The sequence below is a fragment of the Brachyistius frenatus genome, unplaced genomic scaffold (genome assembly GCF_029030835.1).
Source record: "Brachyistius frenatus isolate BFR_SWC_R1_liver_20210118 unplaced genomic scaffold, ASM2903083v1 Contig_43, whole genome shotgun sequence".
In the NCBI taxonomy this organism is placed as follows: Eukaryota; Metazoa; Chordata; class Actinopteri; family Embiotocidae; genus Brachyistius; species Brachyistius frenatus.
In genome coordinates, this window is record NW_027210642.1 from 2,451,209 (window position 1) to 2,471,869 (window position 20,661).

The window sequence follows — 20,661 nt, forward strand, 5'->3', positions numbered from 1 at the left end:
AAAACATTGATCAGAACAGAGGAATCAGGCTGAAAGGTTTAGGGGGAAAGTCTGGTCAAGGACACAAATATTTTCTATTGGAACATCTTTATTCACCTAAATTAAAAACAGGAACAGATCAAAAAAGAAAAAAAAAATCTGTATAAATCAAACTGGCAACATTTTAAATTCACAAAAGGTGAATAAATTGTCAATATGCAAATAGTTTGTTTCTAAGTTAGTGACTTTTATTTCCGTGATGTGAAATGTCTAATGTATAGGTTTTCTTTAAAGCAGGCTATTCCCCAACAATAAGTCTTTGCAGAGTGGGAGTCTGTCATTTAGCCTCTATATTTCATGTATAAATGATAGCCCAAATAGTTTCTACAACAAACACTAAAGCTCAGTTTAAAAAACGAAATATAACATTTTGCCTGTAACATTTTCAATACTTCTATTTTGTGACTGAAAATCATGGTAATTCTTGAAACTCGTCTCTTATAGCTTTTGTTCACCTTCTGCCAATTCACTTCAAGGAGACACGAAGAGAATTCTTGCTCGCCCACGCGCACACAAACGCACACGCACTCGAAGACAGACAGACGCAGCTTCACATTAACAAATCTGTCACATTTTTACATTTCACTTCAGCTGCTCCTCATGGGATCGACTTAAACAGAGTGTGTCCTAATTCTGACTGTGTTTTCTGGAGCGCATTAGAGCACATTTGCAGCGCCGCTAACTCGTCTTGACTAGTGACTGTAAAATTAGGACAATAAAATCCTGGTGTATGATACAGAAGGAAATGGGAAGAAAAGGCTTTTTAAAAGTTTTGATGAACAACAAATTTCGTCAAAATGTAGAAGTCTTCTTATTTCTCTTGCAGACACAGTAGCAGCACATTTCCATCACTATATGCTGTCAGTTCAGGCCTCTTCAGTCAGAACATTCCACAAATTGAACAAGATGTGTCATAAAAAAAAAATTCTGTGAGCAGTGTCAAATCCTTTCAATATAGAGTTCCCCATTTTTCTCTGAGCTGATATTTTCATTCAATTTTATACAATCAATCATGGCTGCCAAGACCGTTGTCATGGTCTCCTTATACATTGTAAAGGGCTTCTGCCACCTACAAATTTCTTCTACAAAGTTATAGAAAAGTGGAGGGATATGGCACACATTACACCATGAAAATGTTCCCAAACAGGTTTTCCCATGTTAAAAATCCTTGTTTTACATGTGCACAATCACACGTATATGTGGTCACGTGATTCGCATCAGTTTTTGCACATGAAATTCACATAATACTAAAGGAAGTTGTTTTTTCAAACTGTACATCCACCTCACATCATTTTTTTCCCTCCATAGGTCACTTAAAATCCTGCTGTGACATCATTGTGTCTCTATTTTCAACTGGTTTGTGTCAGAGATCTCGATCAGCACTGAAGGCATGAAGTGTTCACATGGCCAAGAGAAAAGTCAGATTACTTCCTGACATAAATGCAGTGTTTTCATTCATCATTTCATTGCCGTATGTCCGCAGATGCATTCTAAAATTGTTCCGCCCTCACCATATTTTAATGAGCATATTGGGTGAGAAAGAGAGATCATTTTATGGTGAAGCATCCAGTAAACATACTCATTTATTCATTTTAAGTGTGTGTCAGCCATTTAAGAAGAAAGTGGTTAAACTGATGCTTTTGAGGCATGGGTATGTCCAAAAAGTTACATCAAACTCAAATGCAGTTTGAGCCTGAACAAAAGGCCACTGCAGTCAAATTCTTACCATAAAGCCATGTTCTCCCATCGCCTGGTGGGACAGAGCATTCTGGGAACATAGCCAAAGGCAGGAAATAACCTTTGACTGTGTGTGATTGATACTGTCCTTGCAGCTCACAACATTATGGAAAGAACAGCGGTTTTAAAGAGCAGTATGGGTAGATAGACTCACATGACTAAATGGCAGTGAAAGACAACTGTGAATGGTCATTTTGTCCAGGTAGAGGGACTTCTGACCTTTGACAATTATCAACAATTCACACGTTCCATTCTCTGGAGCTCAGGGTGTATGCAGAGTCTTCCTCGACTGTAAAAGGTATGAATGAGTGATTGACTGAGGGCATCTGATCAACCTGGAATACACAAGATCGAACAAAAACTTCATTCACTCAATTACATTTTGAGTGATGTCTGAAAGTAATTCATGAATGGAGGCTTTCCTCAAAGTGTATTCAGTCTGTGTATTCAGTCTGACAAAAGATCTGAGGTTTAAAAGACAGGAAGACAGGAAGCCAGGACACAACTCACTTTAAAGCAATTTTGGAGAGTAATATTTTTACCTTAATCCCACTGAGATTAAAAGTTTCCTGCGCAAACACAGCCTGATTTGTCTTAATTGCCTTTGCAATTTGTAGTGTTAGTGTTTACAGATCTGCACATAGAGATCCATTGTTGAATTGTTTGGTCAATGAAGTTTCTCCAAAGTAGTGTCTTGGATGGGCACTGCAAGAAGGATATTATTTTGTCCTCCGTCTTTTCAAATGTCTGATGTTGATGAAGGATGTGTATTTTCACTCTTAGTGAAATGTGAACTCAGCAGCATTAATAGGTTTATCCAATACAGATAAAGTGAAAGACTATTGTAAAAATACGTTGATAGAAAGAATGCTTAAAGCCTGTAATCTTGACTGCTGAAAAAAAAAAAGAAGGGTTAAATGGAAAACATGTCTAAATCTGGTTTTAATGTAGTATTTTAATCCCGTTTAATCCCGAAATATCACACCGTGGTGGGACTAAAATTGTATTCTCTTGGTCTCTTTTCTCTGTGTCATTGGTGACGCAGACTCCACCTTCTGTAGTGCAGGGAGTTAAATTCAGACAGTCTGAGTGGCCCCATGCTGGCACCCTGTTTCTTTAAGGAGCCATGTAAAGAGGGCGTGTTCAAACACACTACGGCAGGAGGCAGTGTAGTGAGTTATAGCGCTCCAGAGCAGAAGCACCGTATGTGAGGATGCTGTGACACCAGTTTTAGTGTTTTTCTTCAAATAAATCTCAAGGCCCGTTGTTCTTAACGGCGTTGTTTGGAGTAGGAAGAGCAGATCTGAGCGTCTTACACCTCACTTCGTCTGATGAATGCACCCCCACTGTCGACCTGCTGGGGGCCTACAAGTGGAGCAGCACCCGGCATTTATGAATGGGATGCTCGGTAAGCACGTCCGCTTAAATATTTTTGATTTGCGCTTAACTTCCCGGCCTGAAATTCACCTTTTTTTTTTTTTTTTTTTTAATCTGTGTATGCAGCTCATTATGTTTTTGTTTTTTTTGTATCGGGCTTTCTAATCTCTGGCTCGGTTGATCGCACGGTGCGCGACGCTGCTGACGCCTTTTGGCCAGCTATTATTGTTCTCCTGTCGTTGACCCACCCATAATCAGCGCTTTATTGTCATGAGATGAAACCAGTCACAAGTCAGTGATAATCACAAGAGTGAATCACATGCTTTAAAAAAATAATAAAATGGATACATATTATGACTTGCTATTTTTGTTCTTATAATTTTTCTTCTCTGGAACATTTCTTTGTCGGGGAAATGGAGCTTTTTTTTTGTTCTCATCATCTCAGAAACAAAGGGATTTCCTTTTGTTATTGTATTATTTGGAAATCTCTTGAAGCTAAAAGTGATGCACAGTTTTTCTTTTGTTTAATTTATAACATACAAAAGAATACTTCCATTAGGCCTCATTTGCGAGCCAAACTTAAAGATTAGTAAGAATTAGGCCAAAATGTGTATGATGACTTCTTGTTTTGTTGTGCATAATGGTTGGAATGGGCATGTATATTTCCTCAATGCTTATATTTTGAAACACTTGTGTAAACTAGAGTGAGTGAAATGTGTCTTTACTGGAGTTTGTATGGATGTCTGTAATGTGGTGTTAACATGATCAGATGACTGAAAGAAATGCCACACTCTCTGCCCACACATGCTGAACACGTGATCTTTGTCCAGTTAATCATCCCAGAGCCTGTAGACTTCAGTTTTCTTGGTAGGGGTGGTGTGTGATGAGCTCATTGAACCAGTATTACATAAGGTGATGGACTTCAGGTCGGTCACTCCATCACCGCTATCCTGATTAGAGCTCACAGCAATTGTTTTGAGGAGATAATGTTAACAGACGTCTCTGCTCGTGAGGCAAATTGGGTGGCTCTCTTTGTTTTTGCAGCTTTAAATGTGACATTTGACCTGTTCTGTCCAAAACATGCAAGGGCTTTGTGAGATGTCAGATTTCGCTGCAGGCCTGGACACTGTGGTGGATTCAGGTCGATGACACAGCAAACAAGCCAGAGTCATCGCTAAGATTTATGTGCCATAGCCTTAGCCTGTTTACTTTTTCCCCAGTAGTGCCTCTGAATGCCTTTCAGTAGAAGCAACACATTTTGAACTAGCCTGCCCAGGTTCTGCTCCCTCTTCTGTCTTCTGTATTGTGTTTCATGAATTACAAAGCATCTAATTGCCTTCCGGAGATGTGTTAAGCGCCCGAAGGTGAAAGTTATCCTTCCTCCTGGTGGTGTCAGACACTCTGGCAAGCACTCTGTTATTGGGCACAGCACAGTGTAGACAGCGTTTGCTGGCACTTGTCCCAGGAAACACAACCTGCTCATAATTTTGTTTACAAAAGTGAGCAAATTTGTGCGCTTCACTTTTAATTTTGAGATAACCAGCATTTGAAAACACTACTGTGGTAGCACTGGAGTGAAACTCTGTTATTTGTGGCCACATGAGTGTATAGTCCTGCACCCGTGTTTAAACATGTCTGCAGTTTGTGTGCTCATTTGAGGCAAAGTGTGTATCCTGTCCAGCCCCTTCACATTCCAGGAAATACCAATATAAACTATTTTTTTTTTGTTTTTTTTTCCTGGAATGCCTGTGAGGATGGTGATAGTGAATTTCTGGATCATTACAGAGAACAGGTCTGCCTATATGACAAGTCGTTTGAAGGAAAGGGAGTTAAAATAGCATGTTTTTGTCTTACTTTAGTTGCACACACACAAATCCAAGAACAGTGGAAGTTTACTAGTTTAATTTAATAGTTTAGTACTAGAACTTTTTTCTCTCGCTCTCTTACTCACAATTTATACATGGCTAGACTTGTGACATAAGGCCACAGTTCATGACTGCCACCTACCTTTTTTATGACCTTATTGTCCCGACATATAATTCTAAGGGCGTCTCATGTATCAGTGTGTGAATGCTCTATTTGTTCCTGTGTCACTTGTTTGGCTGCATTGTTTTCTGGTCTTATTCAACATGCTGCTTTGTGACCTCTGTATTCTGGGGTTGGTTGGTTAGCCGGAGGAAATGTGTATTCTCTACTGCTATCCTGTTTCCTTGTAACTAGATGCAAATAGTGCAGTGTTGTAGCAATAGACAATGCCAGGGATATATATATATATTTTAACTGCAGTGCTGCAGGCACGGTCAGAGAAAGTTTTAGAAGTTGATCTTTATCAGAAACCTACTCGGTTATTTCATTTGATTTGCATTTATTCAATAATTAACTCTGATTAAATGCACCGTATTAGTCACTGAAGAGCGGCTCTGTAGATTGCCCCTCTGCTGGCACCAGTCGCCTTATACATGTTGATGTCTTCTTGTATTTAAAAAATAAGTAACATCTTTAGTGAAAGAGGGGCCTCCGTCCTTTGATAACTGCCACTTTGACTTTTCACCAACCTGTGCCTTTTTTTTTTTTTTTTTGCTTTTCTGCTCTTCTGACCCTGTAATTATGTCACTCTCACGCTGTAAAGCTAGAGTCCCCAAATCCCATAATTTACCTGCATTCTTTCCATCAAGGGGCACAGGTTTCCTCTTGACTGTTTCAAAATGTAACCTCACTCTTCTTCTGCTGCACCTTCATAGAGACACCCACGATACAGACACCTGGGCCCGAAGCCAGAGCTGTCATCAGCTACGAGAAGATCCGGTTGTATTCATCGCTGAAAATAATTAAAGCCACCGAACACGAGGGAGGCCATGAACTTATACATGTTGCATTCAGAGCTGTTGTTGAACACATCGTGTCAGCACCGGGCCACAGCCCCGCAGGTTATTAAAACCGAGCGTTGATGGAGTTTTTGGGATGTTTGTTTGGAAAGCTCATCTGTAATACAGTATGATGGAGCATAGCCTTGTTTACATTGAGTGGTCAGGAAGGGCAGGCTTAGAAGATTTCCAGAGAGATGAGGCAGGGGTTACTGCCTCATTTTCTCCCTGCCCTTCCTGTGGACGTATACCCGCGAACATGTTTGTCCATGAAACACTCCCATCAAGTGCAGCTATGTGAAAATAGCTGTTTTGAGGCAACTGGTGTCGGTTGCGTATCTCGCTAGTAATTAGTCATGTTCTTGCAATTCTGTGTGCACCCGGAGTTTAAGAGTGCTCGGATGTCTTTGCACAGAGAGGGACAGTTGTAAATGACCCGAGGCCGGTCGTTGACCTTGCAGGTCCAGCTGGATCAGAATAAAAAAAAGCTGGAAAGGTTGTAGCTGTTTCTCATTACCTAAAACATTCAAAATAATGTTAAGTGGTTGTTTCTGCCATGCTGTCGGTATCGCCAGTGTGAACCAGCTTTCTCGCTCCCTCTGATTATGTTGAGACACTCTAAAAGCCAGAGTGGTGCCAATTTCCGTCCCTCCACCCTCCATTTGTATTTCCATGGCATTGCCCTGTGCACACGACCTTGATGCCGAGCCATGCTGGCTGAAATTTCAGTAGCATGATTGTAACTTTTACTCGGATCAGAGATGATAAAAGCAGTGACGGCATGGGTGACATTGTTTTGTGTATAAAGAGGCATTGTAGATCCATTAAAATGATGCTTATCAATCGTATTTAACCCACAGAATACTTCTCATTCTTGTATCTGTTGAAAGTGGAATACAGCGTTCTTCTCTGTCGTCCGCTGTTTGTGTCTGCAATAAAAAACTAAAGCTGACACTTTTATCACAGTGGAGCACACAGAGAAAGAGATGGAGTGTCATGTCTGGAGGCTGTGTTGGCTGTAAATGTAAAATAGACAAGTCATCTCCTCTCGGGTATCAGAGGTCAGCTGGTAGACATCGAGCTGACTCGCTGCAGGCCTGTTTTCTGCCAGGAAGCCTTTCATTGGCTTTCGGGTCTCTTTTAAAAGCTACAGTGTCGCATTCTGTCCTGGTCTTCATCCGTCTGTCACTTTTCCTTCTTCCAGCTGATCTGCTCGTGTCACTAACAGTCAGCCGTTGATGATTGTGATGGCACTTTTCATGGGTTGTTTTCTTAGCTTCCACACTGATTTTGTGGAATTAAGGGGTCTTTAAAGTTGCATGTACCCTTTACCAGTACAGTGACTGTTATTTTAAAACACTGTTGAGATCTTGCAAGTTTAAGTCTGAGCTGCTTACCTCAAATATTCCACTCAGTGATGTAAGGATAGCTAGATTTAGCAGTCACCAACCTGAATACCAATTCAAAAACCTACGGGCACTTCTATTAACATGGAGGCTCTAAAAATCTGTTGTTCTTTGATCCTTGCTGATCAGAGTGCCGTGCTGGGTGGGGTGTGACATTAGCATAACATACTGCCTAACACCAGCTTGCCAGGTACAAGCGGGCGCAGAAAAAAAAAAAAACAAAACGCTAATATCTGAGGTTTTTGCTGTCTTAGTTTGAGAAATACTCACAAAAGGCCTTTTATCTTCTCCTCCCTGTACTCCGAGGCATTAGTTTGGAGGAACTGGGGTGTTTTATTCATCTCCTCAGGGTTTAAGGCAAATCAAAAATGGTCTTTTTCTGGGAAATAGTTGTTTTAGTGTGCACAATTTCCAGATTTGAGTCGGGCTGCAATGGAGACATAGCCTCATTATTGATTTATCTGGCAATTTTTTTTCACAGTCAATTTGTTGTGTCTGTAAAATGTTTGCAGACATTCTCATCATGTCCTCAGCTGTCTTGGGTTGTTAGACCAACAGTTCAAAACCCTAAAATATTCATTTAAAAATTATATAAAACAGAGAAAAGCAGCACGTTTTCACATTGGTTGAACCGGAACACTTTTTTTTTTTTTCTTTTAAAAGGACTAAATTCGACTTTTCTGTTGACTGACTAATTGGTTAAATATTTTAGCTCTAAATTTAATTAGGATGAAATAGTTGTTTGCAGAAAAAGAAAAGGAAAAAACAGAAAACTGCCAAGTTTATTGAGAACATGACTTATTAGCAAGTGCAAAGTGCCCACTATTTTGGCATCATATTCAGCATTCAACAATTACAGATTTTAGATTTGCCTTGCTCTTTACACCAGAGAAGATTTACACATCCAAAATAAGCTCTTGGTTTTCTCGAGGTACATAGAGGAGCTGCGTGGTGGAGAAAGGGCATGATGAAATGTGTGCTCGGGCAGGAGGTCACCCATTACACCCTGCAGGTCAATACTTTACTCTCAATCCACAACACCACAAGCAAATGGCACATCTCTTCAAGTGACCCAAATGAAACATTTAAATGAGAACTAAATTTAGCTTTCATGCAAATATAATGCAGGAGAGAGGGCTTTATTTGTGAATTCTCATCAGAGCAGCATGCTTCCTCGTTGCTGTTTTTATCTGAGAGGGCATCATCTGCTTGATGTCTGTTGTTCCCCATTTGCGTGATTGAGAGATAATGTGATTTCCACTGTTTATCCTTTGGCTGCTCCTTCCTAAATGAGATATTCAGGCCCACTAACCGAGTTGCATGGCAGATACCTATCATACAGAGGCCATTTGTCTGCTTAATTACTGGAGCATGTGTGTGTGTGTGTGTGTGTGTGTGTGTGTGTGTGTGTGTGTGTGTGTGTGTGTGTGTGTGTGTGTGTGTGTGTGTGTGTGTGTGTGTGTGTGTGTGAGAGAGAGAGAGAGAGAGAGAGAGAGAGAGAGAGCCTGTGCTTGACTATTACTGAACAACTGTATACCTCTTGCGGATGTTTCACATAAAGATGTGGGCATACATTTTCACTAAGAATTGGGATGTTTGCAAAAGTCTGATCATTAGAGTAATTTTCAGGCTCGGGCACAGCAGTCGTCTTCCTGTTTTTACACACACAAATTTGTGTGTGTGTGTGTGTGTGTGTGTGTGTGTGTGTGTGTGTGTGTGTGTGTGTGTGTGTGTGTGTGTGTGTGTGTGTGTGTGTGTGTGTGTGTGTGTGTGGTCTTCCACCCCCTCATGTCATTTCACCCTCAGGTCATCGGCTTGTCCATCCAGGTCAGTGGCTTCAAATGATCCAGACAGGGAGCCTGTACCATTACAACCACCGCTGCATCAGCCTCCCTCTACCAGACAGTGGAATACACACAGGACGAATTAAGCACAAAGAAAGTGCAGCAATGCTTAGCTCTGGAAATGGGCCATAAGTCACGTTTGAGAGAGTGTTTGTGTCTGTGAGTAATCGCTTGCAAATTAGTATTGAGTGGCGTAGTGTGGCAGTATTGACAAAAAGTGAAAAGTTGTGTTCGTCTTTAACACAAATTACCCAGGCCGTCAATATTTCTCTCTGATCTTGATCTGGAGGTTCTGCTGTGCATATAAATTCAGTCTTATAATGAGTTTTTTTTTGTGTGCGTTACCCGAGCCATAAAAACTTAATGGATGCGTGTTAATTACACGAGTGACTTTTGACTCATAGCTTAAGCTTGCAGCAACTGTTTGTTCACGTCCTCTGATGTAGCATCTGTCTATAGTGTTACGAAATATCTGCTGCATTACTGAAGTTACTGTTTGATTTATGCTCACCCTTTTATCCATTCAGTAGAAGCAGAACAACGTATTTCTCTGTAGTTCCTTCATTATTTCTGTGCTTGTTCCTCACAAAGATATAAGGAATGAAGTATTTATTTGGCTATGACCATAACATATTTAGGCAGATGTACTGCAGAGCCACTTGTAGACCCAGGCTCTATGTATTTATATTGATAATTGAGTTACGTGATAGATAAATGGAGCTAACATCATATATCCATGTCATTCGTACATCTGGGGAAATGGGCTAACATGTCCTTTACGCAAGCAGGGGTGAAAAGACGAGAGAAGTGACGCAGCATTGGTGAGAGTTTGGAAACATTCCCAGTGTGCTCATGTTTCCATGCATGCATGCACTTCAACTTTATACTTAGCAGCTCAGAAATACCACATCCACATCAAGGCAGGTCAGTCAACCTCATAAGCTGAACGTATCATGCAGCGGGCTCGACATCGGCAGGTCAGTGAAGTGTGTGTGTGTGTGTGTGTGTGTGTGTGTGTGTGTGTGTGTGTGTGTGTGTGTGTGTGTGTGTGTGTGTGTGTGTGTGTGTGTGTGTGTGTGTGTGTGTGTGTGTGTGTGTGTTAGTTTTTTAGGAGCATCACTGTCAAAACAAAATGACGCAGATGTGTTGCATTCGTTCCTGTCCCACATTCAGCGTCTCCAGTGGGCTCTCTTGCACTCAGACCGTGAGTGTTGTGAAAGTATGTTTATAAAGTCAACCCCTCCCTCCCATTCTGTAACCATGTGGTTCCCACGCTGCTAACTGCGGCCTTCTCAGGCCCTTTTCCACTTTTTCATTCACTCGTGCATCCACACGTGCATGCGCTCACTTGCTCACTTCCGCGAAGATTGACAACGCTATAAATAAAGCTCTTAGTCAGGTCTGATGTAGATGTGGAGCTGCAGAGCTTCCTGAATCTGGTTTAGATTCAGCTGGTGAACTCTGTCTGGTGGTCTGTAACAGATTTCTCCATTCATGTCGCTGCAATGGATACCATTAAGCATTTTTAGCTTTATCCTACCCTGGGGGCTGAGATAAAGGAGTGGGAGGCGGGCTTTCACCATCTGCACTTGTTGGATCCACTGGTTGTTTTTCACTGTTTTTGCCACCCAGGAGAAACTAGCTTGAGAGAAATCTGTTGTTTTTTTGGCTGTGTGGGAATTATTTCCCCTTCATTATTTCCTCAAATCTGAACAGGCAGCTACAATAAATAAACATGTTTCTGCACTGACTTTTGTGAGTGTTGGTGAGAACAGTTGGAGTTCATGGAAAGTTTTCACATTGTGTCCCAGCCTCAGTCAAAATGCTGCAGTCTTTCACATGTGTTTTTCTTGATGGAGATAATTATCTTTTTTGTCCACAGTACTGGAACATTTTTGTATTTATATTGAGTGGCATTTTGACCAGTATCGGGGTATAGTCTCTGTTGACACAGAAGGCCGTGCTACCATGAAGCCTGAAGCCTGAAGCCTTTTGCAACCTATGACAGGAAATGCGGTTGCTTGCTTGCAGGAGGGTGTTACTATGGAAACCAAAGCAGGTGAATGCATTAACAGGAAGAGGCTCAGCTGGCAAAGGCAGGGTAGAGACAGAAGAATGAGGTCAATGCGCTAAAAAGCCTGCCACGTTAAACGACTGAGATCTACTAGCAGCACCTCTACTAAAAACAAGTGTGACTTAAATTGCTTTTGAAAGCTTCCCTGTGAGAAATCCAAAGTCAAGGTTAAGTTGCTGACTGTATTGATGATCGTGAGTAAACAAAGAAAGAGGCAGGCCCGAGAGGTGTACTCCTAAGAAGGCAAGGTAAGCGTTTTCTTCAGGCCTGCTTACGTGTAACCATAGAGATTTTCCGCCCACAAGTCAGATGCGCATGTGTTTTTGATGTCTGTCTGTGGCTTGCATTTCATTTTGCAGACCGCCATGACAGCTTTCTTTTCATGTGTATTTTATATGTTGGGATGGGTAGTTAATGAGACACCCTGCTCCTGTCGTACAGTGCAACACCTGAGGAAGCAGCAGCGTCTGGCTGGCACTCTGTGTTGCTGATTCTTCTGTCGACCCTTTTCAATAATGTAGAAACACATTTTCGAACAGCTGTCAATCACAAACCTCCTGGGGCTTAAACACTGTTGTCTAAGGAGAAGATAGTTAGAGAATATTTCTCTGATCACAATTCCACCTACATTTGTCAAATTAATGGATTTTTATAGTCAGTTAACGGGGTGTTAATGTTCTCTGATGCTTGTATAAGTGACTTTTCATCACTGGAAGATACTGTTTTGATCGTTTAATAATGTTTGCTGTGCAGTCAAAATTGAGCTTTGCACCACAAAATCCCTGGCAGCACTCAGCTGTTCCTCTCTGATTTATGTTGGTCTGTGGTTGGTGTTTTGCTCTCAATGCTGTTTTAAAGTGAAATCCTGTGGTGTTCCCCATCTTTTTTCCAGTGCATTTTAGAGGTCATCTCACATAGATGTTGGAAGAGTGCAGCTTCTCATTACAGAGTTAAATAATTGATAGCTGCAGCTCTTGCAATTAGTGGAACATTTGAAATTCCTAGAAGTGTTTTTATTTATTTTATGGTATTAAAAAGTCAAATATGAAAACCTGATGTGAAAGCTGTGCATTAGACAGATTATAGATTTCTGGCTTTTGCAATTGATTCAGGCCATTCTTCATTTAACACTAGTAAATGTGTCACCGGTACTTGAAGTAGTTTGACTTGAAGTGTTTTAAGTGTTGTTGTTGTTGTTAGTTTGACTGCCCTTTTAATTCAGGCTCTGTCTAAATTAATATATTTTGTTTTTTCAGGTTCCCAGGCTGACTGGAATTAAGGAGCTTCCCTCTGCTTTTCAAGGTCTCTTACAAAGATCCTGTTGAAGATTTGGATGATCTTTTTGTAACCTGACTACCTGTTTGTGCGAAACGAAACAACTAATCAGCCGCCATGCCGATCTTAAAACAGCTCGTGTCTTCGTCCTCCCAGACGAAGCGTCGCTCACGCATGGACCTGACCAGGGAGATGATCAGCGCTCCCCTGGGTGACTTTCGGCACACCATGCATGTAGGCCGCAGCGGTGACGCTTTTGGAGACACATCCTTTCTGAGCACACGCTCGGGAGAACCCCCACCCGAGACCACATCCTTCCCCCGCTCGCCTCGGCCCGGCCTCCTGTCACGCACCTTTAGGAGCAGCAAGCGCTCCCAGTCGGTGAACAGAGTGGACCAACAGAGAGATAATGCCCTGCTGGGCCATGGAGGATCACCCACCTATGTGAAAAATGCCATGTCGCTGCCTTTTCTCAACGATGAAGACAGAGGGGACAGTATGGTGGCAAAGAGTTTGTCTTCCAGTCCATTAAAACAGCATGGGGAGTTGGATGGGAGCGGTGCAGCTGCAGCCTCTCACTTCCTAGAACTGGAAGAACGAACCTTTGGTGAGCTGACAGAGCTGCCGGAGAGCTCCTATCACTACGGAGGTGGAATGAAGCATGCCGAGTCGGTCATGTCATTTCACGTTGACCTGGGACCCTCTATGCTGGGTGACATCCTGGGGGTGATGGAGAAGGAGGAGGATGATCTTGGCTATGAGGAGGGCAAGAGCAGCGAGGGCCGTGCGTCACCACCCCTCAGCACCCACGGCGAGGAAGAGGATAGTGTAGAGAGGGAAAAAGATGAGGATACAGAGGAGCAGATGGAGGCAGACAAAGAAGCTGCAGAAGAGCAGCAGCAGGAATTAATGGATCCTGCCAGCTCTATTGATCTGAGGCCTGAGGACGGAGGACCTTACACCCCAGAGTACACCCCCGAGATACGGCCCAAACACTTGCAGCACCTAGACAGTTGCTCCATGTCTAGCTCTGGCTCTGCTGCTCTGGATGAGAAACCTAACAGCCAGACCTACGCAGGAGACACTGACAGCGCCACGTTCAGTGCCCCGCCTGAAGAGGAGAGCAACTTCTCCTCTTTCTTGGAGGATGAAGACGATGAGATTCGTGTGTGAGAGTCCAAAGCCTTCTGAAAAAAAAAAAAAAAAAAAAAGGAAAAACGGCCGAGCTGCGGAAGGGTTTCATGTGAAACTGGCAAGTCCTTTGACAGTGTGGATTTGCACTTGAATGGGAAGAAGACACTTTAGTCACGTACTTTGGGGATGGGATTGTGAAGAAGATGGAGGGCTCTTACTTTGTAGGGCGCCAAAGAAAGTGTGACTACTCCTTTAGGACGAGCCCAAACTCCATCTGTCAGAGAGCCTTAAACTCCGCTCTGTGTTTGTCTGTCTATACGTCTCTCCCTTTTGAACACTGCGGGAACTGAAGTGGAAGGGCAGACGCGTTTTGAATATGAAGTATTCCAGAACTAAGCAGGGAGAACTGGTTAGAAAGGAACTTTTGTAGGCAAAAAAAAAAGCCCAAAACACTTTCCACAACTAAAACTCTGCTCACCCTTTCTCTCTCTCTTTCTCCTCTCACTTGACGTGTCACATGTGCTCTTTTCATTTGGCTCGCCTCTCTTCTTGCCGCGCTTTCTTTTCTGGCTGTGGGACATCATGAGGCCTGAGCTGAACAGAAGGCCTCTGTCACAACAGGATCACTGGTGGGTATCTTGTCACAATAAAGGGAGCTGTGTTTGTCACTGGAGTGCGAGGCCCTGCACTGAGCCTCTTTCATCTGGAAATATTATAGTAGTGCCGTAGCTCTATCAGAGTTTTTCTCCCTTATGTAACTCAGGGTCCCTGTGTTGCTGCTCAAAGGCTGCCATTTCCTGCTGTAAAACCCGGACCACAAAGCCCAAACCAAAATTCTCGTGTTTTCAATTCACTGGGTGCCACACAGGCTTAGACTCAGTAAATTAGAGAAAGGCAGGGCTGTAAAGCTAATGGCAATGCATTGGGCTGGATGAACTATAAAGGGTGGTGTTAATACAGGAAAACCGTAGTGTGAAGAGCAGTGTGTATCAGCCTATGTTGGTTATCTCTTTTCTAATGGGAGATATTCCTCTTTTTTTTGATGATTAACTAACACAAATTGGCTATTTTCCTTCTACATTTCAAGTTGAAACTGAAAAGAGTTTGATCACCACTTCCTTCCTTGTTTTTATGTCGTACATCCGAGCAACTGCAGTGGTGCAACTGAACTGTGTAAAAGATGTTGATACTCATTAGTCAAGGGGCTGCCTTTGTGTACAGTTTTCAGCACTACATACGAGTAGTGCTTTAGGGTATGTTTGGATGAAAATCAAGAGTACCGGCAGGTACAATTAAATCAGACACTACTTGTATTTGGTGTTTGATACCTGTTGTGTTTTGGGGTTTTTTTTATCGTTGAAAAGAACTCTGCCACGTTTGTGTCATGTCTGTTCGAAAAGTGGATGAAAAAAAAAAAGCCAGCAATAGATGTGAGAGTATTAAGAAAATGGTGCAAGTTGCATAGTCATTGCAGCCTGACTGTATCTCTTGCATCATTAAGAGCCATGGCCAGAAGTATTGAGGCTTACTTGCGCTGATTGATTTCACTGCCTTAACTGAAACTGACAGATGTGCCAAATTCTAATTTTCAAGCCAAAAAAATGATTCCAATTGTGAAACTCACTTTTGGGAGAGCCTGTCAAAAAGATGTGTGTCATTTCCTTCTCTGTTTGCATAGTTGCTTTTAAATACAAGGTAAGATTGAGTTTCAGCTTGCAGGTTAAAAGAAAAAAAGATAAATTGTATTCAAAGATGTAATGTCCTGCAGGAAAAGAAAAAAAGGGGAAGTAATGAATTTGTATAACTGGATATTCATCACTTACACACTACACAAGGTCATTTTAAAGGTTAATTTTGTGTGAATGAGAGGTTGTCTGTGTTTCCGTATCATGTTGTTTATTATGCCTTACTGTTGTCTTCTTTTCTGTATATTTACGGCCTCTTTTTCTGTATTATCCAAAATAACCTCTATTTTTCAATAAAAGAAAGCCTGAATATCGTTATTGCCATGTATTTTATTACAGTTTTTTTGTGCCAGTACATCACAAGTGCTATTCGGTTAGCGACATCAACAAAGGAATTCCTTGAGTGCCTCCTCTGTTTCCTGTCACTATTCATTGGCTCTCCCAGAAGAGGAAGGAAGGAAGCAATTGAGACCTTAGTGGTCTTGGTTGGACACATCCCTTAAATATACAAGCTGAAAAAATGATGGGATGACTCATGAGTAAATTTGTCGGTGAGAGAGAGAGCGAGGGGACGGGGCATCTAAATGTAAGGCTTATTTTAAAAAGCTCTGTTTTCTGATAACCTCCATATATTCTCATCAGTGCAGACTTGAGAGGTGTAAAAGATGGATGGAGGAGGAAGCGTTTATCACGGCGGAGAGCTGCACTGATAAACAGCAATGACAGGTACTTTTTCTCACAGTGCTGATTGGAGGATGGATGAGTCTTGCAGTCACCTTAGACCAGGATCCTAATCATCATCATGGATTCAAAACTGTCCTGTCACTTTTGATTTCACAGGCCACGCTTCGGCTTTTCACGCACCACTGAGCTCCTCACAGCTCGGCCAAAGTTCAGCGCACTATGTTTGGTTAACACTCACTGCAGACAGTTGAAGGTCTCACCCTGCATCCCTCCACATTAAAACTGCATGCTGAGAGCGCCGCTCCGTTTCTCTTTGTCTTTCATCTCCACGTTAGGGGATGTTTAATCTCTTTCCATTCAGTTTTTCATAGTCACATTATGCCAGTGTCAAATCTGCCACGGGGCTTGAAAAAGTCATTATTCTTACACTTGTGGTAAAAACAGGCCATTTATATTGATTGTTGTGGTCAATAGAAACCAGCAGTGGTATCGATCCTTCTTTTCTCTGCCTGTATTAAGTCATTATTCTTCTTGCAGATTGTGAGTTTTTTCCTTGAGAAGGGAAGACTAAATCTTCAATAACTGACACTTTAAAAAAATGTCTTCGAATCTTGTTTTTAATCTCCCCTTGTAAATTAATTATATATCATTGTCTTTTTGCTGCTGACTGGTGTAGCCCCACGGAGCGAACCACTTAATCTAAAGCTTGTTATTTACTGCCATCTAGTGGTTGTGTGAAACTCGTCTCTGGTGATGGGTGTGTCAGTGTTATGGCTTTGACTTTGGGGGATTAATACCTCTTTGCTGCCTTACAGCCAACAGCATCACATCGATTGAGATCTGCGCTTTTATTTGATTTTTTTTTTTTTTATGTCATTCATATCTCGGTATTTCGCCCACATTTTGCAATGTCTACGGAAAAGTTATAGGAATGTCTCCAAGTCATCACTCAAGACTGTCAAATGAGATTATTTGGGTGATTTGTAGTGAGAGGCACGACGTGAACATAACTGTTCAAATTGTTCCGCAGATTTGAACTTTACACCGGAGACTGCTGATTTGTTCAGGGGCCTCAGCTCACCTCCCTCCCCCACCGCATTATACTCATTGTAATTTGAGTCTTGCCTTGCAGCTGTTTCTCCCTCTCTAACACCCTGTGTGTAGTTTCTCATCTGCTTCTGAGGCTGTCAAATGTCATTTCGTTTCCAGCTTTCTTTGAAAACTGTATTTTATTTCTCGAGCCACCAATGGGAGGCGCTCACTGCCTTTAGGTGTATTGTATCAGGAGCTCCTGCCTGGACCCACAACCTTTTCCGCCAAATTCCATCAGCAGACTTGCAACTCTTCCAGGAGGCTAAAGGCATGCTGAAATCTGGAAAGTATTAAACAACCTGCTGGTGGAGGGGGACTGTGGAAGGGGTGTGTGTGTGTGGAGGGGAGGGGGGGAGGAGGAGGGGTGAGGCAGTTGTTGAAGCAGAGAAGAGAGGGAGAGAAAGATTGGGGGATGGGGGAGAAAAGGAATAGAATACGAAATTGTTCATATACCGCCCTTCTTGCCTGCATGGCTTTGCTCCCTCTCCCCTCCCACACACACACAAATTAGTCTGTGAATCCCCCCTCCCCTCACCCCCTCCCTTCCAGACCACTCCTCAAGCAGCTACAGCATTTTCTTTTATTTCTGCAGCAGCATTTCGCAACTCCATTTTCTTTTCTTTCTTTTTTTAATGGGTCATAAACAAACAGCCGTTTCTCCGTGTAGTTGTGCACAGAGGGCGGGCGGGTGTGTGTGTGTGTGTGTGTGTGTGTGTGTGTGTGTGTGTGTGTGTGTGTGTGTGTGTGTGTGTGTGTGTGTGTGTGTGTGTGTGTGTGTGTGTGTGTGTGTGTGTGTGTGTGGAGTTGTTTGCTGGCACACAACTGGAAGGCGAGTGTTCTGGTCAAAAAGCCCGAACTGTGTGTTTGTGGTTGGTAGGGAGAATGGAACTTTTTTTTTTTTTTTTTTTTTTTTTTATGGCATCCGGACACCCTTTCCTGGACTTTGATACACATATCTCTGACCAGATTTGTCCAACAGGGCAGACTGTAAGGATGTATGGAATGTGAACTATGACAAGATAAGGTTTTTGAGCAAGATTTGTCCTCACTCTGACTCAGAACTGATGATACACACACACTGTTTATATGTAGATTTCTCTTTCTCAAATCTCAACAATTTTATCTTTACTTTTTCAAATGGTCCACATCTGCCTTCAGTTCAATCTGCCAAGTAACCAAACAAACAATGAAACTAACAAACACAATCATTCTGACCCTTTGTGTTCTCAAAGATAGGCTGAGTTATTCGTCTAGGAGAGCAAGACACAGCACTACGGATATTGGTGTCAACAGGAGCAGCGAACATAAACATTCCAGTACCCAGCGTTGACCTTTTAACCTCTAAAACCTGGATCTGCGGGACCGGCAGCAGGAGACCACACACACACACACACACACACACACACACACACACACACACACACACACACACACACACACACACACACACACACACACACACACACACACACACACGCATGGTGGGGGGAAGAGCAGGGAGGATGCAATACTTCTCCAGTGTCCTTGCCTTAAAGAGCTTCCGATACCTTTGCTGAAAACTGAAAAATTAGGCCATCCTCAAAACATCAGTGCAGTTTTCCCCTACAGGGATTTTTGCAGGGTCAAAATGTGGGTATGGTGTTCTCATATGGAAAAGTTATTCCAAAGGAAGCAGCTCCTGTCTCAATCGTTCTCTGCCGGTTGTTGTGCAACGAGCAGTTTCCTTTATAAATGTGGAGTTTGTGTCATAACCTCTTTGGAATTGTCTCATATCTTCCGTGTAAACTGTGTTTTTCCATCTGGCAGAACCACAATTGCAAAACCGTTCTTAAACTCAGCAGATTGAAGCGGTGCATTCAACAAAGTTTTACTGCTTATTTTGCTATGAAAGAAAAATCGAACAGCTGGAATAATAGGTTTTGATGTGTTTTTCCCTCGGTGTAATGATTTTGAAACTTCAATCATAAAATCAGCTTCCACCATGATGCTTCAGATGTGCTGACCCATTTTTCTGCATCCAGCATGGAGTTGCTCAAATGTGAACATGGAAGACACATTTTTTGCCATAAGCATAGAAACAATGATTCATCCCCCTCATTTTCCATTCTTTCCCTCTGTCTGTGCAGCACTGTACTAACCCTGTCTCACTCTGCTGAGGAGTGTAGGTCCTGCAGCCATGTGCGTCCCCAGGAGGTCTGGCCTGGCCTGCACTCAGCCATGACCACAATAGATGGGGCTGGGGGCTCTACTGCTCTTTACCCCCTCATCTCTGCCAGAGACTGCTTCCTTTCCAAGGCCTGTCTGTCCACGGCTGGTTGACGCTGAAGGGAAGGCGAGCCCTCTACATACCGTAACTCCTATAACCCTCCGTACACCCACACATATGTTGTCTGAAACATTTAAATTTCCACAAGATCAGCTTTTGGGAAATTGTTGATAAAATAACATTTATAAACATTGGATTCCTTAAATTTAGAGATAATGGATTCCCGTATGTAGAAAAAAGTTCTTCTCGATTACTCTTTCGCTTCTCTCACGGCTGGAACAGTCAATTTATCAGTGAATTCCTGATTGATAAAAAGAGGCTTCAGATGTTGCTCACAGTGGGGCTCCATCCTTGCCAACATAGACTTGGCGCCGTTCCTACAGAGGCTGCATGTCCACACAATACAGCCCTTGTTCGGTGGACACTGCATGCCCACAGTGGGGCAAAATACAAAGCTGACCAGGAAGTGAGGGATCACAAAGGGTCACCTCCCAAAAGCCAGCTTTAAACTTTGACCTTCTAGTCCTTCTTCAATTTAATCTTCCCTCTCTCCTGACATAATGAGTAATACAACTGCCACTCATTTACCACAAGGGCAGAAGGAGCTGAAGGACAGTCGGAGATTGATCCAGTGGCTCCATTTGCACAACACATTTCTTTTCATTCAACACCTCTTCTCCTCCACATTCTGAAGATATATTTTTTTAATATATATTAGCCATGAATGTACAAAGTAAATTTCCAACCATCTCTGCATTTCTCCAAACTAATTTGATCTTTTTACTTCCTCCATTGTGCTTTGAAATGAAAGTCTGATAGAGAAGATTTTGAAGTTTCAAATTTCTTATGAATAAGTGTCAAAAAGGATACCAAGTTATGCTCAGTAATTATATCACCTCAAAATACTTTTGACTTTACAGCTATGCTGAAAGTAATTCTACATATTCCTCATTCGCATCATGTTCAGGGCTCCGCATTCACAAAATACAGTCTCGTCTTCACGTGGGTCAACCTCAGTGGTTTCAGTGCACTCACTAATATCAGCACTAGCAGAGCCAGCCAGACTTTCCATTACAGTCTATCACTTTCCTCTCTTCATGCAACTTTATACACAAGCTCCACTTCACTAGTGGAAACACTGCAACAGCTTAAAGGCTCATTCACTTTCTCCAAATCTCAATAGC

The 20,661-nt window shown here is 42.4% G+C and overlaps 1 protein-coding gene across 1 annotated transcript; it reads left to right on the forward strand.

Moving 5' to 3' along the window:
• The first annotated feature begins 2,939 nt into the window (after positions 1 to 2,939).
• cdc42ep4a (CDC42 effector protein (Rho GTPase binding) 4a) lies at positions 2,940 to 15,753 on the forward strand. Its single transcript, XM_069702923.1, has 2 exons — positions 2,940 to 3,184; positions 12,598 to 15,753. Exon 2 carries the CDS (start codon positions 12,734 to 12,736, stop codon positions 13,787 to 13,789), a length of 1,056 nt encoding a protein of 351 aa, XP_069559024.1. The 5' UTR covers positions 2,940 to 3,184; positions 12,598 to 12,733; the 3' UTR covers positions 13,790 to 15,753.
• Positions 15,754 to 20,661: the final 4,908 nt, after the last annotated feature.